The 20380-nt window shown below is 41.9% G+C and overlaps 2 protein-coding genes across 6 annotated transcripts in view; one reads left to right on the top strand and one right to left on the bottom strand.

Annotated features, from left to right (window-relative positions):
• The window catches only part of lrrfip1a (leucine rich repeat (in FLII) interacting protein 1a), a 30961-nt gene extending 15637 nt beyond the window's left edge, over nucleotides 1–15324 (bottom strand). For 2 of the 3 annotated variants that reach the window (XM_076156101.1, XM_076156092.1), the window contains exons 1-2: nucleotides 14771–15306; nucleotides 2743–2829 (exon numbers count right to left, since the gene is read on the bottom strand). In XM_076156101.1, the coding sequence (XP_076012216.1) occupies nucleotides 2743–2829; nucleotides 14771–14860 (177 nt within the window). In that variant the 5' untranslated portion in view covers nucleotides 14861–15306. Of the gene's footprint in view, nucleotides 1–2; nucleotides 75–234; nucleotides 253–2742; nucleotides 2830–14770 lie in introns of all 3 variants that reach the window. The other variant, XM_076156108.1, reaches the window with a different exon arrangement.
• Nucleotides 15325–16477: 1153 nt separating this feature from the next.
• Nucleotides 16478–20114, top strand: LOC143003932 (ras-related protein Rab-17-like). Of its 3 annotated transcripts, XM_076154740.1 has the most exons (6): nucleotides 16478–17454; nucleotides 17615–17766; nucleotides 18277–18402; nucleotides 18482–18575; nucleotides 18936–19110; nucleotides 19586–20114. In XM_076154740.1, exons 1-5 carry the CDS (start codon nucleotides 17034–17036, stop codon nucleotides 19064–19066), a joined length of 924 nt encoding a protein of 307 aa, XP_076010855.1. In that variant the 5' UTR covers nucleotides 16478–17033; the 3' UTR covers nucleotides 19067–19110; nucleotides 19586–20114. The 3 variants fall into 3 exon arrangements, with proteins under 3 accessions (XP_076010855.1, XP_076010863.1, XP_076010846.1); XM_076154748.1 differs by lacking the exon at nucleotides 19586–20114 and having other exon boundaries at nucleotides 18923–19037; XM_076154731.1 differs by having other exon boundaries at nucleotides 16479–17454; nucleotides 18936–20114.
• The last annotated feature ends 266 nt before the right edge of the window (nucleotides 20115–20380 follow it).

Raw genomic sequence — 20380 nt, forward strand, 5'->3', positions numbered from 1 at the left:
ACCATCCACTGTTCAATATCGCCCCATTTGGTGTCCGCTCGGTCCTCTACAGTCGTGTTCAAGCCATAATATTTCTAAGGGGAGAGATGAGGGCAAAGACTGATCACTTGACAGTCTGTGTCCGTTTAATTAACATAGAACACACCTCACACCTAAAACACATGGCTGACATTGTTACAAAGGCTGATATTGAAGAAAAAAGATGGAAATGAAGAGGAAGAAGAGGAGGCCTACCTTCTGCACCTGAAAGATCTATACAGCAACACCAACGAAGCGCAGAGAAGGAGTGGAAGACATTAAACAGAAGAACAGAAAAAAAAAAGGAGAGACATGATGAAGACAGACAGAAATCAAGATCAGGATGAAATTTAATAAAAACAGTGGAGTGATGAAGATGAACGGCATATAGAGGAACACATATACAGAGGGGCTGAGGAATGTGAAGCATCCCGCAGCGCAGCAGGGCCAATCATAACTGACCCAGGAACGCAGAGTTCACTGGAGACTAGCTGGAGACAGCCTCTGGGACAGGGTTGCTTGGGTAACAAAGCTTTTTCCCATGGTTTCTTCAGGTTGTAACTACGCCAAACCCCAACACTGAGCTAGTGACGCTGTTGTCCATACTGTAGAATGTTTGAGGATGTACACAACCCCCTGAAATTCTTGATTTCCCCATTAAATTCACTTTAAGTTTCTGTAAACGTGGAACAAAAACAATACCTCACTGCTAGACTGACACATTTATATATACAGTATATATTAAGGATCAGTTTGTTCCATTAAAGCTTCACCATATGATGCTATACACCAATATGTTCTACACACTAGACTACACTACACCCGCCCACTAGTAGGCCCTGCCCAGATGTTGTGTACTGTTACTGAAAGACCTCCCTCAACCTTCAATCTCTTCATCACAACAGACAATCAAAGAGTCGTTTTCTTTTGCCAACAACTGTACCCCGTGAAATGCAAATGCACAGTGTCAAACCCTAAGGATTTACAAGTGTCCGTCAGGATCTTATCTTCTTATCTCTCATTACGTGTCTGGACACCCAATTAGCAGGTGAGCCAGACGCCGTCCATTCATCCAGCCAGTTACACTATCGGCACTTGTGTTTACATCCGCTCTGCTCAACTCACCAGGCTCCCCCTCTTGATTGGAGGGGTCGCTGGACGCCCAACGAGGGTCGCCTTCAGCGCCCTCCCTGTCAGCCGATGCCCTGCCGTCCTGCTGCTCTCAGGCTACCAGGAGAGGCTGCAACCTTCAACTGTGAGCAGTAAAGACCATGGCTGGTGGTGTCGATGGGATCACGGTGCAACCATTGCTTAGATTTCAGTTCCGCAAGAGAGAAGCAGCTGGACAGTCTGCATTTTCTGCTATAAAGCCAAATATCCACCTTTGACTCCAGACTTCAGTGTGTAAAGAGGCTTCCAAACGTCATCGTCTAGAAGGTGGCCGCGAGCGTGGAGATGCATCACTCAAGTCAAAGCAACAAGTGGTTCAGTGTAGGCTGGACCAAGGAGCACAGCCCACTAAGCTACTTTAGAAGGTTTAAGGGACACACACACACATACACACCTCCTGACCAGATCTCAACAGTGACCGTTAATCCAGTAAGTATGACTGCTCTCTCTCCGTCTCACAACAAATCTCTCGGGTAAAACAGGTTTAAGGGTTGTGTGTTGAGTGGAGAGGAACAAAAACTCTGTGACAATAGAAATGAAACTGAGAGAGAAAGTCCTACAGGAGTTCAATTACAGGCCAGCTGGGGTATATATGATTAAGGAGTCCGGGGGTCCTAGCTTCCATCTTCGGACACAGAAAATAGACCGTTAAAGAGTTGAGTTTGCACAGGTGGGAGGCAAAGTCTGTTTGTCTATACAGGATTACTGCAAAGAAAAAATAGAGACCTTGGAAATGAGCTGGCATTGAGGTGCTAACAGCAAGAAGAGTTAAAGTTACAACTCTGCAGAGAACGTCTACTGATCAGTTTGCCACCAGTCGGCCTGATGGTGGAGATAAGGGTAAGGGAATAATTACATTTTTGCATTTCATCTTTGAAGTAAGTCTCTTTGAAGAATGGTGCAGTGGCAACCTGGGCACATTCTTGAAACGTGTGTACACAACAACACGAGTGCTCACTACTTTACTACTACTTTAAATTTCATCAAGACGAGTCATAACTGGAGGACTACTCGGCCTTGTCTAAGGTATGAGCCATCTAGTTATGGCTTTAATATGTGTGTTTCAATTCTTAAACTCAGTTGCGCTGTTTATGGTCGAGGCTTTGACTGATGGGAACTCTCCAGCAGGGCTCGGCTCAGCATTCTGTTGACTTTTGACCCAGCTCAGGATCAAAGGGTCCCAGCGTGAAAAAAGTAAATCAATTTTGACAGGAAATGCCTTTGTTCTTAACGTCCGACAGTGAAGCCGTGTGACTGCTGCTACATGGGAGTTGTTCTTATAAAAGGGTGATGTGAGTAACGGTGCGGAAAAAAGAACCTCAGAAATGTACTTTCACTGTGGAACTGCACAGATTTCACATGTGACATTCAGTTTATTGGCCATGGGGAGCCCAGCTGAGCATGTGAGCAACATCACAATGCTAACTTGTGGTATCACCAACCTACCGTTCTTTACACAAGTTGAATAATGCTCTACAATAAACTAAACGTTGACTGGTAATACTGGTGGAGTTTGCCTTTTTGGTACCGAAGTCGTTGCATCTTGACTCGTACCTCTTTCTGTTGCCTCTCCAGCTCCTTCATGCGGATCTCTCTGGCCTCTGCCCGGGCTGCCCTCTTCGCTGCCAGCCTGGCCTCGGCCTGGATGAGAGAGAGAGAGAACGAAAGAAACAGAAACAGAGAGAGAGAGAGAGAGAGAGAGAGAGAGATTTAGTTGAGCTTCATATAACAAATCATAACACCTCTATTGCGTGTGACAGACATCCTGTTCCTCGATGGAGTGGACAAGAACACTTGTAGGTCACAGTTGGTAATGGAATGCAACACGTTTCATCGCCTTTTGAGACATCACTTTGTAAAGGTAGCTGGGTTTCCATCAAAAAGTGTGAAAATGGGAAAAGACATTTCTGGGGAAAAAAAGGTTTTAAACATGCTTGAGGTAGTTTATGTGGCAAATCAATAGAGAATTAATTCACAAAATTGTACAAAAAATATTTCTGTTTTCAGGGGTTGGTTTTCAGTCAATGGGTCCACATTTCACATAGTATAAATGTTACTCACACAGAAAATGACAGCACTACATTACTTCACATGGTATTACCAATGTTGTGGATATTAGAACAGAATATCAGAGGCACTTTAATCCCTGATTACGTGTATCACACTGCATGGGTCCGTGATCTATTTTGAACCCCACGCAGTCACGCAGTCACAACAGTGTGTAATGTACATGTGTGTATGCATTCATATGTGTGTCTTTGTAGGCCCTGCCTTTGCTCCAGTCAGCGCACAGGCAGGAGCAGGGCCTTTCCTTAAAAGGATCTCTCCTCCTCCTCCTCTAGAGTGTGCATGTGTGTGTAAGCATTTCCTTCCTCACAATGTGGTGGACAGACTGTGGTTACAAACTGCCCCTCTAGGCAGGGTCACAGTGAACGCTGCCATCACACACACATTTCACCCACGTCCAACACACTGACCACACACTGACCACGTCACATGAAACGCAGCACGGCAGATCTTTACTTACAACTTGTTAAATACTCCTTTACTTTTATCACTGGGCAGTTCCTGACAAAAAAGTAAATAAAATGAATGCGTTGTCTCCGGGACACAAACCAGGCACGTTCATCGTCCTGACCTCAGCATTCTCATGTCGCTTAGGAATCTGCTTTTCATCAATCTTTAAAATATATACAATTTTAATACACTAAAGAGTCATTTAACTTTGGGTTGTATGAGGGCAGAGTATTTAAAAAAAATCTGGATGAGAAGTTTGTCCCAGTTTTTTCCTCATGTTTGTGTTAGCATAGACTCATGGGGGGGATGGAGGCCTCAGGCTAATGTACCAGTTAGAGGAAATGATTAGACTATAAATTAAGGAGCATAACACGCGTGTAACAGCTGCAGGACTTCATTCATCAGCTAAGGACGGGTTTATATTTGACCATACGTACAGATACACTCTAACTCTTCACTTCAAACCACTATTACTACATGAGTGGTCCTCAAACACTTAGGTACTTTATACTTTCATCCTTAACCTTCGTATCGTAAATATCCAACAGGGCTTAGTGTGAGAGCTAAAATATAAACTGTACACTGTCACTGTTTGCTGACCTAGTTTGGACTCAATGTTCTTGAAAATAAAATTGCCAACGTATCACTTTACACTCTTCAGCGAAAGCAAAAGTAGGTTTTAAACACAGTGTCAAATGAGATATGAGGTAGCTGTGACTTTGGAGGTGTTGCATTATGCATCTTGCAGGTCACTTGGCCTGATAGGTCCTAATGACACAGGCCTAAAGTGTGAGAGCGGAAGGTGTTACTGCATCAAGTGAAGGTTACGCAACTCTGCATTGTCACTGTGTCTAACTGTATAGCAGGACATTCCTAAAACGTTGTCCAAATATCATTAATAAGAAATGAATGCTTGATCTATAAGGTCACAAAACCACATCTGATGGGCTGAGGTCACATTCCAGGAATAGTGCTTACTGACTGTTATTCCTGTCCTTGGCTTGACTCGCTCGCCGACTGCTAAAAAGGCATTTCCTCTGTGTCAATGATTGCTCTTTGTCCTTGGCATTCTTAACTTTTGAGTCCATGGCGTACAGACGGCCTACGCAAACAAAGAAGCACAGAGCCAACGGTGTGTTTTTTTGATTTGTTTTTTTTGAAACACTTCTTATTTTCTGTCCCAGGCAGAATCAGGGAATCTTCCAGAACTTGGAGACCTGCATTAACATTACTGCTGGTCTCTGCGAGGGGACAAAGCACTCCATCTACAGCCCAACAGCAGCTCCAGGGCTGAGGGGGCCGTTATTCAAAGGGCTCATCATCCGGTGCCACTTGACCATTCACTTATGCTGAAAAGGCAAAAGTAAAAATAGAAATTGCACAGATATTTTCCTGATTATCAACGCTCCAGTGGTCTGCTTCATTTCAGTCACTGGGGTGTGGTTGAGCACATACAGAGGCACAACTGTTGCATTTTGTGTTAGATCTTCCTGTGAACGACAACTTCCTCAACACTTTATGAATCGTCCGGATGCAGTGAGCCCCTAACCCACATGACACATGCAAGATATTTAGAACAAATGCTGGGAACAAACACTCTATAACAAACACACCACGCTCATGTTAGTTACACTCCGTCATCTAGTCTATTCATTCCTCTGCTACAATCTGCCACTAGACGCATGGGAACATTGTAAGAGGTCATAAAACAGGGAAACTTATTGTTATATTTGATTTTGTAGCACGTGGCGGTATAATTTACAGCACAACATGATTTCCCCCCTTTTTACATTTGTTTTGTTTTAAAATCCCCTTTTGTTTTAAACTCCCCGTGTCTCCCCCCTTTTCTGCTGGTCACAGCCTATACATAACGATGATGCATTTTGCAAATGCTGGTACGGTGGAAAAAAAGCTGTGCCTATGAGATCAGTGTTGTCATTTCAGTAACCACGGTTACATTGTCTTGTCATTTTTGCATATCTTTGGTGGTTGTGATTGGTTGCTGTCGCCCTGTTTGTCCCTTGGTTTTCAACATATGTATATCACACATAGTAGCACTCTTCATTGTATTCATTCTCTTCTTTACCGTTTGTGTCTTTTCTTTTCTTCACTTCTGTATGTATAAAATAATCTAAAAAAAAGGTTTTCTTCAATGACAATATTCAGCAAAAGAAAAGCTTTAGCTCTCCTTAAAAACCTTCTACAAGCTGAGGTGTGACTATTATGAAACCAACCATTCAGATTACAGCTTCCTCGTACTGGGCTGAGCACTGTGTAAGACAAAGTCACTCAGGGTAAAAATAACAAATACATAAGAACCCGCCTGACTGGACTGGAGATATGCAAAATGAAAATAAAAGATAATGTTACTGTGAAAACAATATCAATGCACTGAACAGGAAGTCAGGGAGCTGACTTATAAATAGGAGCCTGTAAAACTCACACTTGTGCCCACAACCAGCACTTTGTAGAACCGTATATTGAAACTTGACACAAACACAACATGTTTTTACATGTACTGTAAACACTTGAAGAGCAAAACCATTATTCAAATATCGATGAGTTCAAATTGTAGCTACCAGACGTTCAACCTACACAGGAATAGGACCCCCAGCTCCTGCTCCTCTAAGATCCTTCACTCACCTGACTCCACCCGAGATGACTTCATGTGTCAGACTCCACCCTCTCGAATCAAATAAGCGGCTTTAACGATACACTAACATTACTGCAGTCGCACCTTTTCCACAATGTGACGTGTACGAAAGATCACCAACCTGCACTGTTATGCAGTTACACAACAAACAAACACGTAACGAAAAAGTACCTTTTTGCAGTTATCAAAATACACCATGATATCAGCCTCTGTGAGCGAGTGAAATCCCGGGTCATCCTGGTTTCCACACATTGTGTACCAATAGGAGGTCGTGCCTACATCTAGTCAAAAAGATGCTGCGTCTATCTAGGCCAGAAGACACAATCACACATCTTTCCTCTGCCTGTACAGCTATTTATAATGACCTACATGGACTCTGGTTCCATTAAATCGCCCTAATTCAGCACAATTTCAATGGCGTGATGCTCCTCCTGAGAGCAAACAAGCCAGTGCCTGCCAAACATTGATCTTTTAAGAAGAATTTTGACTCCGAGCCTGACACCTGAAATGGTTTGAATGCTGTGAAAAGTAGAAAACCGATAGGGTTATACAGGGGCCATTTGCTTGCCCATTCCCTCTCGACCAAAAGACAACAAACAAAGACTATAAAGGACAAAGAAACAGGCTTGGTTAACTGTCAACCTGATCCCTCAATCTCTGCTGACAGGTCTCTTAGGGCACCAAGTCTTCAAGTGCCACCAGGACTAAATGCCAGTCTGGTCTGACTCCGGGTTCCCACGAGCTGAATGCAACCAAAATGGACGGGTATTTTAATGAGCATGAGCACTGATAGGATGGAGTTCAGATGACGAAGAAACCGTCAAGTATGATTTCTGAAAAATGTGCACACTTATAATACAATTATGGTGGATGATGGTGATGATGACCAAATGAGCCACTATGAAAATACGGCAATTTCCCCTATGGAAGCCTCATAAACCTCCAAGATGTTGTGTAAAAAAAAGGCTGCTGGAACGGTTATACGACCAGGAATGGTACAGTCTCTGCCCATTCTATCACCACAGACGTGACTCAACTCAACAGGCGTCATTTTCCGTAGAGAGTTTAAATGAATCAATCGTGTTCTTGTTTCCAAACCCTTATAAAGTCCTGTAAAAGTGACTGAAATATGCTCAGAGTCAGAAATAGCGAGGCAATAACGCCATCCTGGAAAAACATTACTCAACCGAGACTAAATAAACTAAGCCACCCTTCGAGTACTGATAACAAATACATCTAATAAGGCTATTTATAAATGTTGAGTAGAGTTACGGTGCATTACAGCACAGCAGTGCCATGTCTGATGTGCTCTGTTTCAAAGCTGCACCCTGCACTTTTGGTACTGAAAGAGTGCATTTTAGGCCTATTTAGAGGTAAAGATAAATCGGAGCAAGCAATAAATCTTTTAAAAAGTAAAAATATTGTCAAAAAATAATCACCCCAGGCGCTACAGTTGAGTCTGTCAGTGTGTGTTCTCATTGTATTTGCGGGAAATGCGGGGGCTGGGACCATTGTGTTTGCATAATGAAAGACCATTTTTTGAAATTCTCTCACCCGGTGGTGCTCCATACTGGCCAAATGACCTACAGGCCTTTGTTTTGCACTAAGGAACTGAGACTTACTTGGACACAGGAACAACAGATCCTGATTTGTTTTTAGCTGCAACTCCAGGATAAATTCGCTATAATATTTAAGGAATTGTGTGGAACTTGGAAGACCAAGCATCACTGATTGGTCAGACACCAGCAAGAAGGAAGTTTCAAGCCAGATCAGATCAGATCATAACACTGTTCCTATGAGAGGTGTACAATCGTGGCTATTACATTCAGGCTCCTTGTGTGCTCCCGCACCTCCAAAATATGCACTTAAATGCCGGTTTCTCTTATAAACATTTTACTGATGATGTCAGCTTTGCCTGCTTCTGCTGACGCAGCACTGTGAGTGAACCTCAAGCTGTACCACAGACACCTTGAACAGCTGTATAACCCTCAGCACCTCAGACAAACAGGTTATTAACAGCACGGCCCATTTCAGGTCAGGAGTGAAATAAACGGTACGCTTCAGAAGTTTCTAAAAATACGACCCGGAAAGCAGCTGGGTTTAACCCTCGGAGGAAAGCTACGGCACGAACAAGAGCTACTGACCATGTGGGGATAGAACACGAAAGAACATGAACTATTGGAGGTACTGTTTCCAATCTGAAACTCCAAACTGGGAGCATGTGTTCACTATTTCAATCAAGGCAGGAAAATGAAAATGTTAATACCAAAGAAAATGTTACTGTAAGTATAAATAGGGTTAAGGGTTACTAATGATAAATACTCTTATTGAGATCGTCCAAACAGTTAAAGTATAAATTCTGTATGCAGTAAAAAGAACAATCTGGAAAGCAGATCTCTTTTGACAACCCTCAGCGTCATTACAGCACCAACAGTGATTTCTGTTGAGGGTGTTCAGATGTTTCTGTGCTTAAAGGACTTGTGGAAGTAACTGGAAGCTGTTTGTACATGCTTGTTTGCTACAAGTCACAGTTTGTGTTGCAACTTTCACTACGACTAAGCGTGATGGGTGTAAGCAATCCCTACCAGGAAGTTACGCAATGTGATCAGTGGAGGGAAGGAGTTTGAGATGTTTTTTTACTCCAAATGTTTATTTATTACTTTGCGTTACATTCTTTTAAACAGGTTCAGCAACTTTAAAGAGAGATTAATATGCAGCAGTACACTGCACAGTACACTGCAAGGAGCTGATGAACAGTTTTGATAGTTGTTGCTATAGTTTTCAAGCAATAAAACTAAGGCAAAGAAGTGTTGAATCATGATGAGGACTGAATAAAACACAGCAAAAAAGTAGATACATCCAGCCAGGTAATGACCGGAACAATTACAAATGGGGGGGAGGTATGAATGGTAAAGCACAAAGGTCACGGTACACACAAAGACATGTTTTTACCCTGAAAGTTCTACATTCTATAAAGCACACAAGGCCTTTATTCTGAGCTTAATGACAAAGTATAAGTGCTGCTCATCTTCAACATAAATGAGAGATTGCTTATTTGCGCAATTCAACCCACAGCACAAAAGTGGACTTCTCTGTCCCTAAGTTCTGACCGCGTCTGGATTGCAGTTTGGCCTTCCAGCTGATTTTAAGAGTATGAATTCTTACAGAAGAAAAATATTTATTGTTGATTACATCCAACATTTTCCTTTCTTGCTAATGTCTGGACTTGGCTTACAGAGAGGAGAGGAGGAGCTTGATTGCGTAATGCCAGGAAACAGTTTGTGCACTCTAAACATTTACAGCAGGATATTTTTCTCAGGAAACAATTGAATAATTGAGCGTCAGGACAAGTAGGTAAGATCTAGTTAATGGACTGAATTGCTTCCTTTGTGCGTGTGTGTGTCTCTCTCTTTCCACAGCATCAAGCTCACTCTGTACGCACCACATCAAGCAGACTTCCAAAGACATAAGGGTGGGAATACAGATCCCACAGAGATAAAGTATTCATGAATAGTGGTGAAACAGTGTTCTGGTCAGTTTATCCAGTTCGTACAGATGAGAGTTGCCCTTTTCCCAAGATACACTGCTCTGCTTTGTGAATCACTGCTACCTGTGGATCTGATTTGTTAAATTCTGGTACCTATATTATATCTCCACTGAACCTCGCCTGCCACTGTTCCCGAAGTTTTGGGAGCAACTGGGCAGTGACGAATAAACAGGAAGCAGCTGGTGATAACAATCTTCCCGCGCTGTACTTGTGATGATGTCATCAAGAGGAAGCCTACACACAAAAAGCCTCCACTTCCTTTTAAGGAGACGTGAGTCACAGCAGCCAATGGTAACCGACGCCCAAAGTTTGTGTACGTGCACATATCAGGAAATACACAATAAATTAGAGAGTTTATGTTTGTACTTTGTGGCATAATGAGACTTCACTGGAAAATGTCAGATTGGTCCGACCACATCCATGGCAAGGAAGATAAGAAGTTGAAAAGAAGTTTTGTTAGATGATAAATGAATTTCAGTGTTTAGTCTGGTGACTGACTGACTGCAGAGGATTTGAGCTTTGCGGTGTCTTCCGTAGATGACAGAGTGGTGCTGCAGTGGGCTTCCCCTTCCTCACTGTCAAACACCACACTAATCCTCTGCAAATGCCCCACTGAGCTTCTGACAACCTCCCAGCACCAACCTCACAGCTTAATCCCCATCTTACATTACCTGTTCAAGCACACACACACACACACACACACAAACACACACAAACAAACACACACAAACACACACACACACTATCAACAAGGACCATTGCTGTGAATAGAATGCTCTGATGCAGCATTTTGACTTCACTCCTCAGTATCATCAAAATCATTTCTCATTAAATCCCGTGTCTACAACAAATCATCAACCGCCACAGACAAACAGGTTTTTGTGCAGGGAAAATGTCACAACTGATATTTAATTAATGTGACAACCATATCAATCATTTAATCTCTGTCGAGGCAAAACCAGGTGCCAGGCTGATAATAACATGTCAATCAGGTTCAAACACAGACAAACAGTAGCATGCAGCATTTTTCTGCAGATAATCATCTGAGTCCAACTATGATCCAATAAACCATTAATGATTACTAACCCTAACCCAAGAGGAAACATATAAAGACTGAACAGTAACGGCCATGGAACTGAACCTTGTAGCTCTACAGCTGCAAGTTTTGATTGCATCAGATGTGAAATATTTGGATTGAGATGATGGATCTTCGGCTTCTGTGTTAAACACTGGTCAGCATTTAACACAGAAGAGGTGCTTATTTAACCTTGAATGTACTCTAGTCTTATAAGAACTTGTTTTGACTTCCTATCACTTGTCAGTTGAGACAGCAAGTTGAGCCGTGGCAGAATCTGGAACAAAACTTTTTAAATTAGGTCTCAATAATTATCCAGCGAACCACTGATGCAACTTGAGGAGCATTTGCAGACTCTGTATGTGCTATAACAGAAAAGACTGGATGTGGTATTTCGGTGGAGTTTACCAGACGCATTGTATAAGAACAAATTCCAGGGCTGTAATTATTCTGATATCTGACACCAAACTGAAGGGTCGACCTGACTGTGCTTCAGGGTAACAACACGCTGGTGATCAAATAACTGCACCTGGTGACAGTAAAAGTGCCGCTTGAAGTGGACAAAACACTGTTGGACTGGATCTTTGGCTGTTGTTCCAACTGTACTTCCAGCACTTTCTCTATAGACTTCACTGGCTGTGGTTCTGCTGTTTTTGAGAACTAATCATGTACTCATTGATGCAGGGTAGCTTGCAACAATCTGGGCCTGCTACAAACTCACCTAACCTTTAGCACTGGTTTGTGGATGCTTAGTTAGATAACAGTTTAAGTTTAATGTTCTTCTCAAGGTTACAGTACTGATACATTAAATGAGACATAAGCACCACAAGGGGCACTTTCGGCACTTCACACAAGGTGAAAATTCTCAGAAGCAAGATCTGGTGAAGGGGGACTGATCAGTCTGTCTCGTCTCTTGTCCTCAGAGCTTCATGATTAACTGGTGGGTAAATAATGTGAGTGCCAACAGTGGCAGCTGGCCTGCTCACCAGACTGAATATGGCAGCTGAATCATTAATTACTAGCAGTTTTCCTATAAAACAAAAGAGGCACTTTCCAATGTATGTGAATCATTATAATATCAATTTATAACCCAATGTGTGTGTGAAGGGTCATCTCAGTCAGCCATCATTTTCCCACACTGATCAGAACCAAGGAAGCCTTTTGAATGAACAAGGAAATGTCGTCAAGCTCTAGTTTCCAGTCCAGCGATAGCACTTAACTTCCTAGCATAGTATAATACAATATACAGTATACATATGTGTGCTATATAATATCAACAGCTAGATAAAACTGTGGGCATATATATATAAATAAGTTTATAAGTTTAAAAATAAATGATGTTTATAAGACGAATAAAGGATTATCTTATCTTATAAACATAAGTAGGTATGTGTGAGCACAGTTGCTTTCCCATCAAGGCTCACTAGTTCTGAAGTCTGTGATGGTTTGTGTGACGAACAGGGAGCGATGGTGACTAGAAACCATCGACTGAATGGATCTAAATGTTTATACTATTCTTAATTCTCTATACAGCATTAAGACTGTAAACCGTGTTCCTTTAATGTTTCCATCTGTCACAGTGAGAGGACAGCATGGCACACTGATAATATGAATAATACTACGAATGATAAACTTGTTTCTCAGGGAGAAATGCCAACCTCCATCAAAGAGAAGGCAATGTTTCTAAATGGCATGTCAGGTCTTACACAAGTGATTTAGGAGATACACAATTATAAATGTTCCACAGTGAATCTTACTAATGTAAACACAAAAACACTTAGGGCCCTGCCCAACGTTTGACCCACATTTCCATCCATGTGAAGCTAGTGAAGCTCAGCAACACCATGCTACCCTCACACTGCCAATGAATGTGTACGACAGGATCAAAAATGTTTGACAGAGGCGGGTAACCAACTCCCAAATTACAGAATTGCTATTCAGTGCTGACATTCTTTCCTACTGTGTGGTCTACTCCCTTTTGGTCAAAGCTTAGGCAGGTTTACTGCCAGTAGTACCGACAGTTCCTCTGAACCCTGTGACAACGGGCAGTTCAGAGATGTCGAGAAACATGATAGTTACGGACCATCTCCTCATTCTAATACTCCAACTGCCACATGTCCAACCTCATTGCAACGATTGGTTGCAACAATGTCTAACAAAGCTAGACGGCAGCTTGTGGTTTCCACCTTTGAAGCCAGGAGGATGACTAGATACTGTCATTTCTAAGCCCCATCCCCCACACCAGTCCCAGTCTGAAAATGGGGTGCAGCAACAGCTGATCTTTCAGGACGGTCTATTTTTAAAACTCTTTTGCAAATCAGGCCAACTCATCAGAGCTGACATACCATCCTGTCACAGGTCTGCCAGTGAGAGACTCAATCCCTCTTCTTCTTAAAGACACAGACTTTCTGTTTTTCTCTCTTGACGGAAATTCTGGATTTTGGGTAAGAGATGTGCAGAAAATAAAGAACAGGAGATTTCACCCTCCAAAATGAAACTGATGTGTTCCTGTGGACTCATACCGTACAAACTCTGCTGAACTCCTCTCCTCAAGCTTCACCTGGTAACAGTACAACCACTGCAAATAGACTACAACCAGTAACCATTACCAGCTACAGGAATGTGCCACCTCAGACACGCTACCACCGTGCAAATTATGAGCTAAGCAGCGAAAAGAAGATAACAATCAAACAGACAACCTGTGCGTGCTTTGGCACTGCTACTGAGCCTATTCACACCCTGTAAACGACAGCCACTGTGTGTCCGTGTGGTGTGATATGCAAATGTGTTAAATGTGTTTTACCGTTAGGGTTGGGTAAGCATGAATTGAACTTCCTCCAAAAACTGAAAGAAAAGACTGTTGGGCATTGTGTCATTTTTGAAAACTAAGCTGTGCACTAGTTTAACTGGGTAAAATATGTAAAGCTATCACAGGCAAATGTGTTATAAATATGGAAATATACAACGTTTTGCATTGTCCATCCATAAAATGTTTAATATTGTTTTGTTGGTTGAAGTGTTAGCCAGTTTGTTTTAAAATAGCAATTCGCAGCGTCATGTGGGAGAGACAACTAGATAAACTGTAGCCCATAATTAAACCCTCATATTTCAAAGTATAAGCACTTCAAGTACAATGACAACGACCTGCTGGAAGAATAGTCATTACTCCTGCTACATAACATCAATTTATCCTCCAACAGACTCATCACAATAAAGGGATTAGAAACCTGGAAAAAGTGGCAACCTGTCACAACATGACTTTAGCACTTTCCAGCAGCGTTGTTGAAGGAGATCCAACAGGTCCTAAGTGTTCGCACATAAAAGGTTGGATTTCTTAATACACATAAGTCTGTCAAGTGTTTGGATTGGCTGCAGGTCACACATAATGGAGCCTCTGCAGCATTTTACCATGCAGTCTTGTATTGTACATATGGACCTTAAATGATGATGTGTTTGGAGATCCTTCATCTGGGTGTACAACCCAGAAAACAGACATATACAGTGGTACACGGTCTATTTCATAACACATAGATAGACCTTTAGAACTTTCTAGAGGCGAGGAGCAGGGTGAAGTGGACTGTCCAACCCAGAACCTATACACTTGCCAACAGCCACGGTAACAGGTCCAGAACATATACACTTAATGTAACCTACTATTAAAAGTAAGAGATAGTCCAGAGTAGAACCCGAAGAACTTTCCAGAGGATTCCAAGGAAACCAAAATAACTATGGATCCAATCCGGAAGAAAAAACATTTATTTGAGCAACTTTTGAGACCATCTCCACTCACCTCTCTCGCTATAAGGTTCAGGGCATCGTCCTCTGCCGTGGACCTCTCCTTGTTGGAGCTTCTCCTCCGTCCTGCTCCCTGGGTCCCCATGTTCAGCGCCGGCAGGTCGAATCAAACTTGTAGTCCAACAAGACGCCGAGTAATCCAACCAGAAGGTAGAGGAAGCTGCTGGGACGCATATGCCGCTAAAACGTGAAGTTAGAGCCGGTGAGAGAAAGCCGAGCGCTGCTGGTCATTGTCACACATCCGTTTACAGACTTCTTCCTGTTAGTCTACTGTGTGCTCAAGTGTGTGTGTGTGTGTGTGTGTGAGTTTCAGCATCTGAACCATGTGCGTCCTGTTTCCTGGCACGTTCAGCCACAATAACCGGCGGAACCCTCCCTCTTTCTGTCACAGTGCCCCTGGACTCACACGGAGCAATTATAAATGATACAAACTCAAACTTTCTGCTACTAAACGTCTGTTAGTTCACATGTGCCGCGTCGCAGTAGTAGACTGTCACACACACAAGACACACACATTGGCTGAGTTCAATGAACGGAGTGAGTCAAGATGCCTTCACGTGGCGTCGGACATATTGCTGAATCAGTGTGACGTTCAGGGTTGGGTAAGGAGCAACAAGCTACTCATTAGCTAAAGCAGCATGCTCCTGAGGAATTATTTTTTTTTAATCTTACGCTATAATACATTTACAGTAATGATATAATGGCCAGAGAATTGTGGAAAATTAGTTTTTCTTTCTGCATTAGTATTCCATAACAACTATTCTTCACAAAGAGCATTTGTTTTATATTAATATAATATTACAGACAAAACAAAAAATGACTCATCTATGGAATCATCAAAATAGTCTGTACATTACCTAAGATGACCAGTTTGTTGTTTTTTTAAAAATAACAAGTCAAAAGCTCCTGTTATCTGTACATCTTTGCATGTGTTATTACAATTCCCTTTTATTTTATTTATTTTTTAATTTTAAATTTTTTTACAAATGATAGATTTATGTCTCTTTGAAATCCTCTTTACATTCTAGTTGGAATCCTTGATCTAGCTCTGTGAAAATATCACGTCTTTGTCGTGCCTATTAATGATGGAAACTGATATGGGAAAAGCCTTTGAACCCCACAAAGTACCAGAATTAGCCATAAGGGGTCTCAAACCATAATTGTCATGCCTCACGTTTTCAGTCGGGAGGAGTTGTGGAGGCTGGATGGGTGCAGCTGGTAGGGAGGTTAATCACATTTTCTCAGCTACTCCACCTGCTCCATAATCTCACACTGCACCAAAACTTGGAAATATTTTTGCAGACTCGGAAAGACTAAATGATATTTAGTGCTTGCCTTTACGAGGAGCATTTAAAAGCAGCGTCAGCCAATGGAGGGGGACCTTCAGGGGCTCACAGAGAGCCAGGACTTTCACTCTCCCACAGCTTCTCTGCTATTTTTAATGATGACCAGCCAGTTCTAAAAACAGCCCCGTGTGCCTAAAAGAAATAGAAAAATATATACTTTGAGACAGAGCTGTGGCCAAGAGGAGGAGAAGTAGTGAGGCCACGTGTTCCAACAAAGCTTCCTCCCATCTATGGGTAATCACATTTGCCAAGTTTTCATAGAGCCAGCTAGAATATGATTATTTTAGTTGATCTTTCCTTCTAAAAACCATGAAATCCACATGGGGAATAGGCCACATGACCTCTGTGTCCCAACTCAGGCAGTAACCCTACATAATCCCTCATTATAAGTATAATAGTCCTGGGACATTCACACAGGAATGCTGTTTGCTCTTTGACACTTATAATGATGTCATTGTCAGTTTTTACATCTAGTGATATCACTTCGGTGTCATTCATTTTGGAGTCAGACCTATGTTCATTACAGAAAATGTTGATGCGACGGATAATATATGCAATGGCGCTCTCCTGTGTTCATACAGTGTCATGACCAGGCTTGGAAATCATGACCACAAAACATCTAGTGAGACCAAATGTGCAACTCTCAGCAAAGTTTTCTGTTCAATCCTTCATCTGAAACTGAAGGCAGCTTCATTTCATACAAACAGCTTAAAAGGCTTGTGTCACATGAAGCGCAGAAACAGCAAACTCAGCAGAAATTCCAAATTTCAGGTTTGGTTTTTACTTACACACTAACACTTTTACTGAAAGGTTTCCCAGCTGTCATTTACAGGAAAAACAGATTATTCATTTCCATGGGTAGTCAGGCTGAATGCATCTGTACTTTCCATTACTAACTGAGTGAATGTTTTTATGTCATCTGGGGTTGTGAACAAGGAAATGCTTTGTGTTAATATTATTCACAAGTCAAGCCTCACTGGACTTTGGTTTTTGCTTTTAGTTTCTGTAGAACAATGTAAAGTGTACACAGCCCACAGGTTCCTCCTCTGTGCACATAAACGCCCACTACGAGGGACTGGAGGGCTTTGCTGCACTTTTTCTGTCTTGTCCAACGGCATCCTGTCATTCTATTGGAGTTACTTTATTCTTTTGATGGGGGAAATTCTCCCCGTGGTGCCAAGGGGAGCACGGCTCCGCAGAGATACTTTGAGTGGACATGTCCAGACCCTTAGAGTTAAGATGGTGCTGCTGGGAAGCTCCGGTGTAGGAAAGTCCAGTCTGGCCCTACGATTTGGCAGGGAGGAGTTCAGGACTACATCACCTACTGAGGGCTGTGAGTACATTTTTTGTCATCCCATCATATTTTCTTTGACACAGTTGTGGTTTGTAAACCACAACTTTTTTAATCTGCTGTGTCTAGTCTTGTTGCCAAAGGTAAACACAGCAGAGGACCATCTGCAAAGACTCTGAATGAAACCCCTCTGTCCCCCCAGCTGCCTACCTAACCCGGGTGGTGCATATGAGTAATGTGACGCTTCGCTTTGAGATATGGGATACAGCAGGGCAGGACAAGTACCACAGCGTGACCCCGCTATACTACAGAGGGGCCCATGCCGCACTGTTGGTCTATGACATCAGCAAACAGGTAAAAAGCACAAAGGAATGGACATGAGGGGACCAAAGTTAACCATTTGCATATGAGACTAGATAAAAACCCCATTTACAATTTGACTTTGACTCTATGACCCAGTTCTTATTTATTGGTGACATGTGGCACAGATCAGATCTGTGTCACGACAGAGTAAATAGGACATGAAATCTGATTTATAAATCAAATACATCAGATAAGATTTCCCATTACAACTAATTGTAACCACACAGACTGGATGATTCAGTTCATAGCATTTTGCAAATCATTTAACATGCTGCAGAAGTCAAACTCTGAAGAAACACTTCAGGCCAAAATCAAACGTGTGTCGATTATGACCGCATTGCAACACATAAGGAAGTACAGATCATTATGAAAGTGGCAGTTTTATGACCAAATGGAGCTCATTTGACTTGAGACTTCAGTGACTTGGTGAGAGCACTGCTTTTGGCTTTGGATGGTTTCACGTGCGCACAACTGTGTATAATCATGTCTGACTGTCATCAGGAAACATTTGTCAGAGCCCAGGTGTGGCTCAGAGAGCTTGAAAAACAATACATCCCAGGATCTGTTGTGATATGGCTGGTAGGCAACAAGGGAGACCTGGATCAGAACCGACAAGTCTCAGTGCAGGTACCAAAGTGCAAAACACAGTCACATATATGTCAAATCAGTCAATATGCTGCTTAGATGTCTTCATACGTCCATACAGGAAGGAGAAACTTTAGCCAATGACAGAGGTTTGTTCTTCACAGAGACCTCGGCCCTGACAGGGCATCAAGTCAGCGAGCTGCTGTTGGCTACAGGTAAGCTCATAGACTATGATTGTTTCGGCTTTGTTAGATCCTTAGTTTGAACTACACATAAAAGCAGAGTAACATGTAGAACTTCTCATCAAAAGCTGACTCTAAAAAGGCCCCAAAGACCTGGAGATCCTCCTGCATGAAAAGTGCAGGGAAAGATTCATTTTTTGCCACTAGATAGCAGCAGATTCTAACACAACATTAATCAGCAGTCTAAACAGGGTAAACTTAAGAATTCTTAGTCTTTTCATTGTCTGGCAACAGCAATAAACTGGTATGACGGTGGGTCACAGGGGACACTGTTTGAGTTCTGTGTGAGTGTGTGTGAGTGTGTTTGTGCCCTGTAACAGCGCTATGATCCAGCCCGCAGAGTCTATGATGGCATTGGGGAGCAGCAAGGAACTCTGATCGAGTGGCAGGAGACGCCGTTTGTGCATTTGAACCCCAGCAGCACCATCAACCCCCTCGGCTCCTGCTGTAACGTCGGGCCCTGAACACAATGCGTGCCTCTGTTCACATCAGTCTCATGCTGGATGAGGTGAATTTACGCATAGGCAGCTGCAATTAGTCAAGGATCATTTCTGAAAATCATGAAAAAAAGCAAAAAGGAAAGGCCTGCAGATGATTAACGTACACAAGCAATTCCCCCTTAAAACATCACATATGACAAATCCATTATGTGTCATCAACCTTCTATCAAAAATCAGAAAATGAACTATCAAGCAACACAAATTTGCTACTGGGTTCATGTAGAAATGACCAAAATTAAGAACAGATTTTAACTTTGCTTACATAAGGTGCTAGAAAGTTGATTGGAATAAATCTGATGTAATGTAGGTAAAATAAAACAAAACAAAGCTGTATAAATAGTCATTATGCTTCCACCAACATCTGGATTCACTAATATGTAAAGCTTTGTGATGTGAGCCTCATTTTGTCATCGCTTTCTCACTATTTGGTCTCATTCACTCTGCGGTATCTGATGTGAAACACGGCTTCTGATTGAAACCAAGCTTCTGTGGGACGACTGCTCTTCATTTGCTTTGGATGCTGCACAGAAAACAAAGAGTGTCCTCATGCTGAGCAGAGGAAAAGAGAAGAGGAGTATTTGGTTGTTAGTGTGTAAAGTACTGTAAATCTCAGAGACTTTACAGCTTTCAGATGCTCTGCTGGTTTTGATTTTGCAGATGTTGCAAACAAATCACATGGATGATCTCGGCTAAAAGGTTTTAAGGCTTTTAAAGCTGGCGAGGTGTAAATATGCACAGGGAATAAAAAAAATGGAAATGAAAACTGAAGTCAGCAGAGTGTTATCTTGAAAAGGAAGGAAGGATTAAGACAGCAATCTTATTGAAACAACGATGTGATTCAAGACAGATATAGATTCAGATATTGATCTAGGTCAGCAGACTTAATGGTTTATTTATATGATGTCATCACCAGAATATTCATGAAACATGTATTTTTAATCATGCATGTTGTCTTTTATTCTTTCATTGTATTCAGTCGGTATGTGCAGTTACAGTATTCTTGATTAAATAACACGTGAGCTAATATTTTGACATGATTACTCTCATTCTTACAAATATTCCCAGTCATCTTGACACAGGGATGACCTTTATATCTGATGTTTTATATGTTCTGTTTGTAAGGAAATGTTTTTCTAAAACTGATAGACATGAACTGATCCAGAATGGCCAAACATTGAAATCTAAAATGCATCTAAAATTGAGTACGGAACAATAACTGTGGATTACTGAAGCCAACAAACGTTGAAAAAATAATCAAATGAAGAACGAGGCATCACA

Source organism: Genypterus blacodes, unplaced genomic scaffold, assembly GCF_046128005.1.
Source record: "Genypterus blacodes isolate CSIRO-AG114 ecotype Tasmania unplaced genomic scaffold, CSIRO-AGI_Gbla_v1 ptg000008l_1, whole genome shotgun sequence".
Taxonomy (NCBI): Eukaryota; Metazoa; Chordata; class Actinopteri; order Ophidiiformes; family Ophidiidae; genus Genypterus; species Genypterus blacodes.

What these genes read in the sequence shown, in the direction of transcription:
- LOC143003932 (XM_076154740.1), top strand. Translation starts at nt 17,034, where the DNA reads ATGTCATCTGGGGTTGTGAACAAGGAAATGCTTTGTGTTAATATTATT. An exon ending in TCTATGACATCAGCAAACAG is followed by an intron (nt 17,767 to 18,276) that starts GTAAAAAGCACA and finishes GACTGTCATCAG; the next exon opens with GAAACATTTGTCAGAGCCCA. An exon ending in CGAGCTGCTGTTGGCTACAG is followed by an intron (nt 18,576 to 18,935) that starts GTAAGCTCATAG and finishes GCTATGATCCAG; the next exon opens with CCCGCAGAGTCTATGATGGC.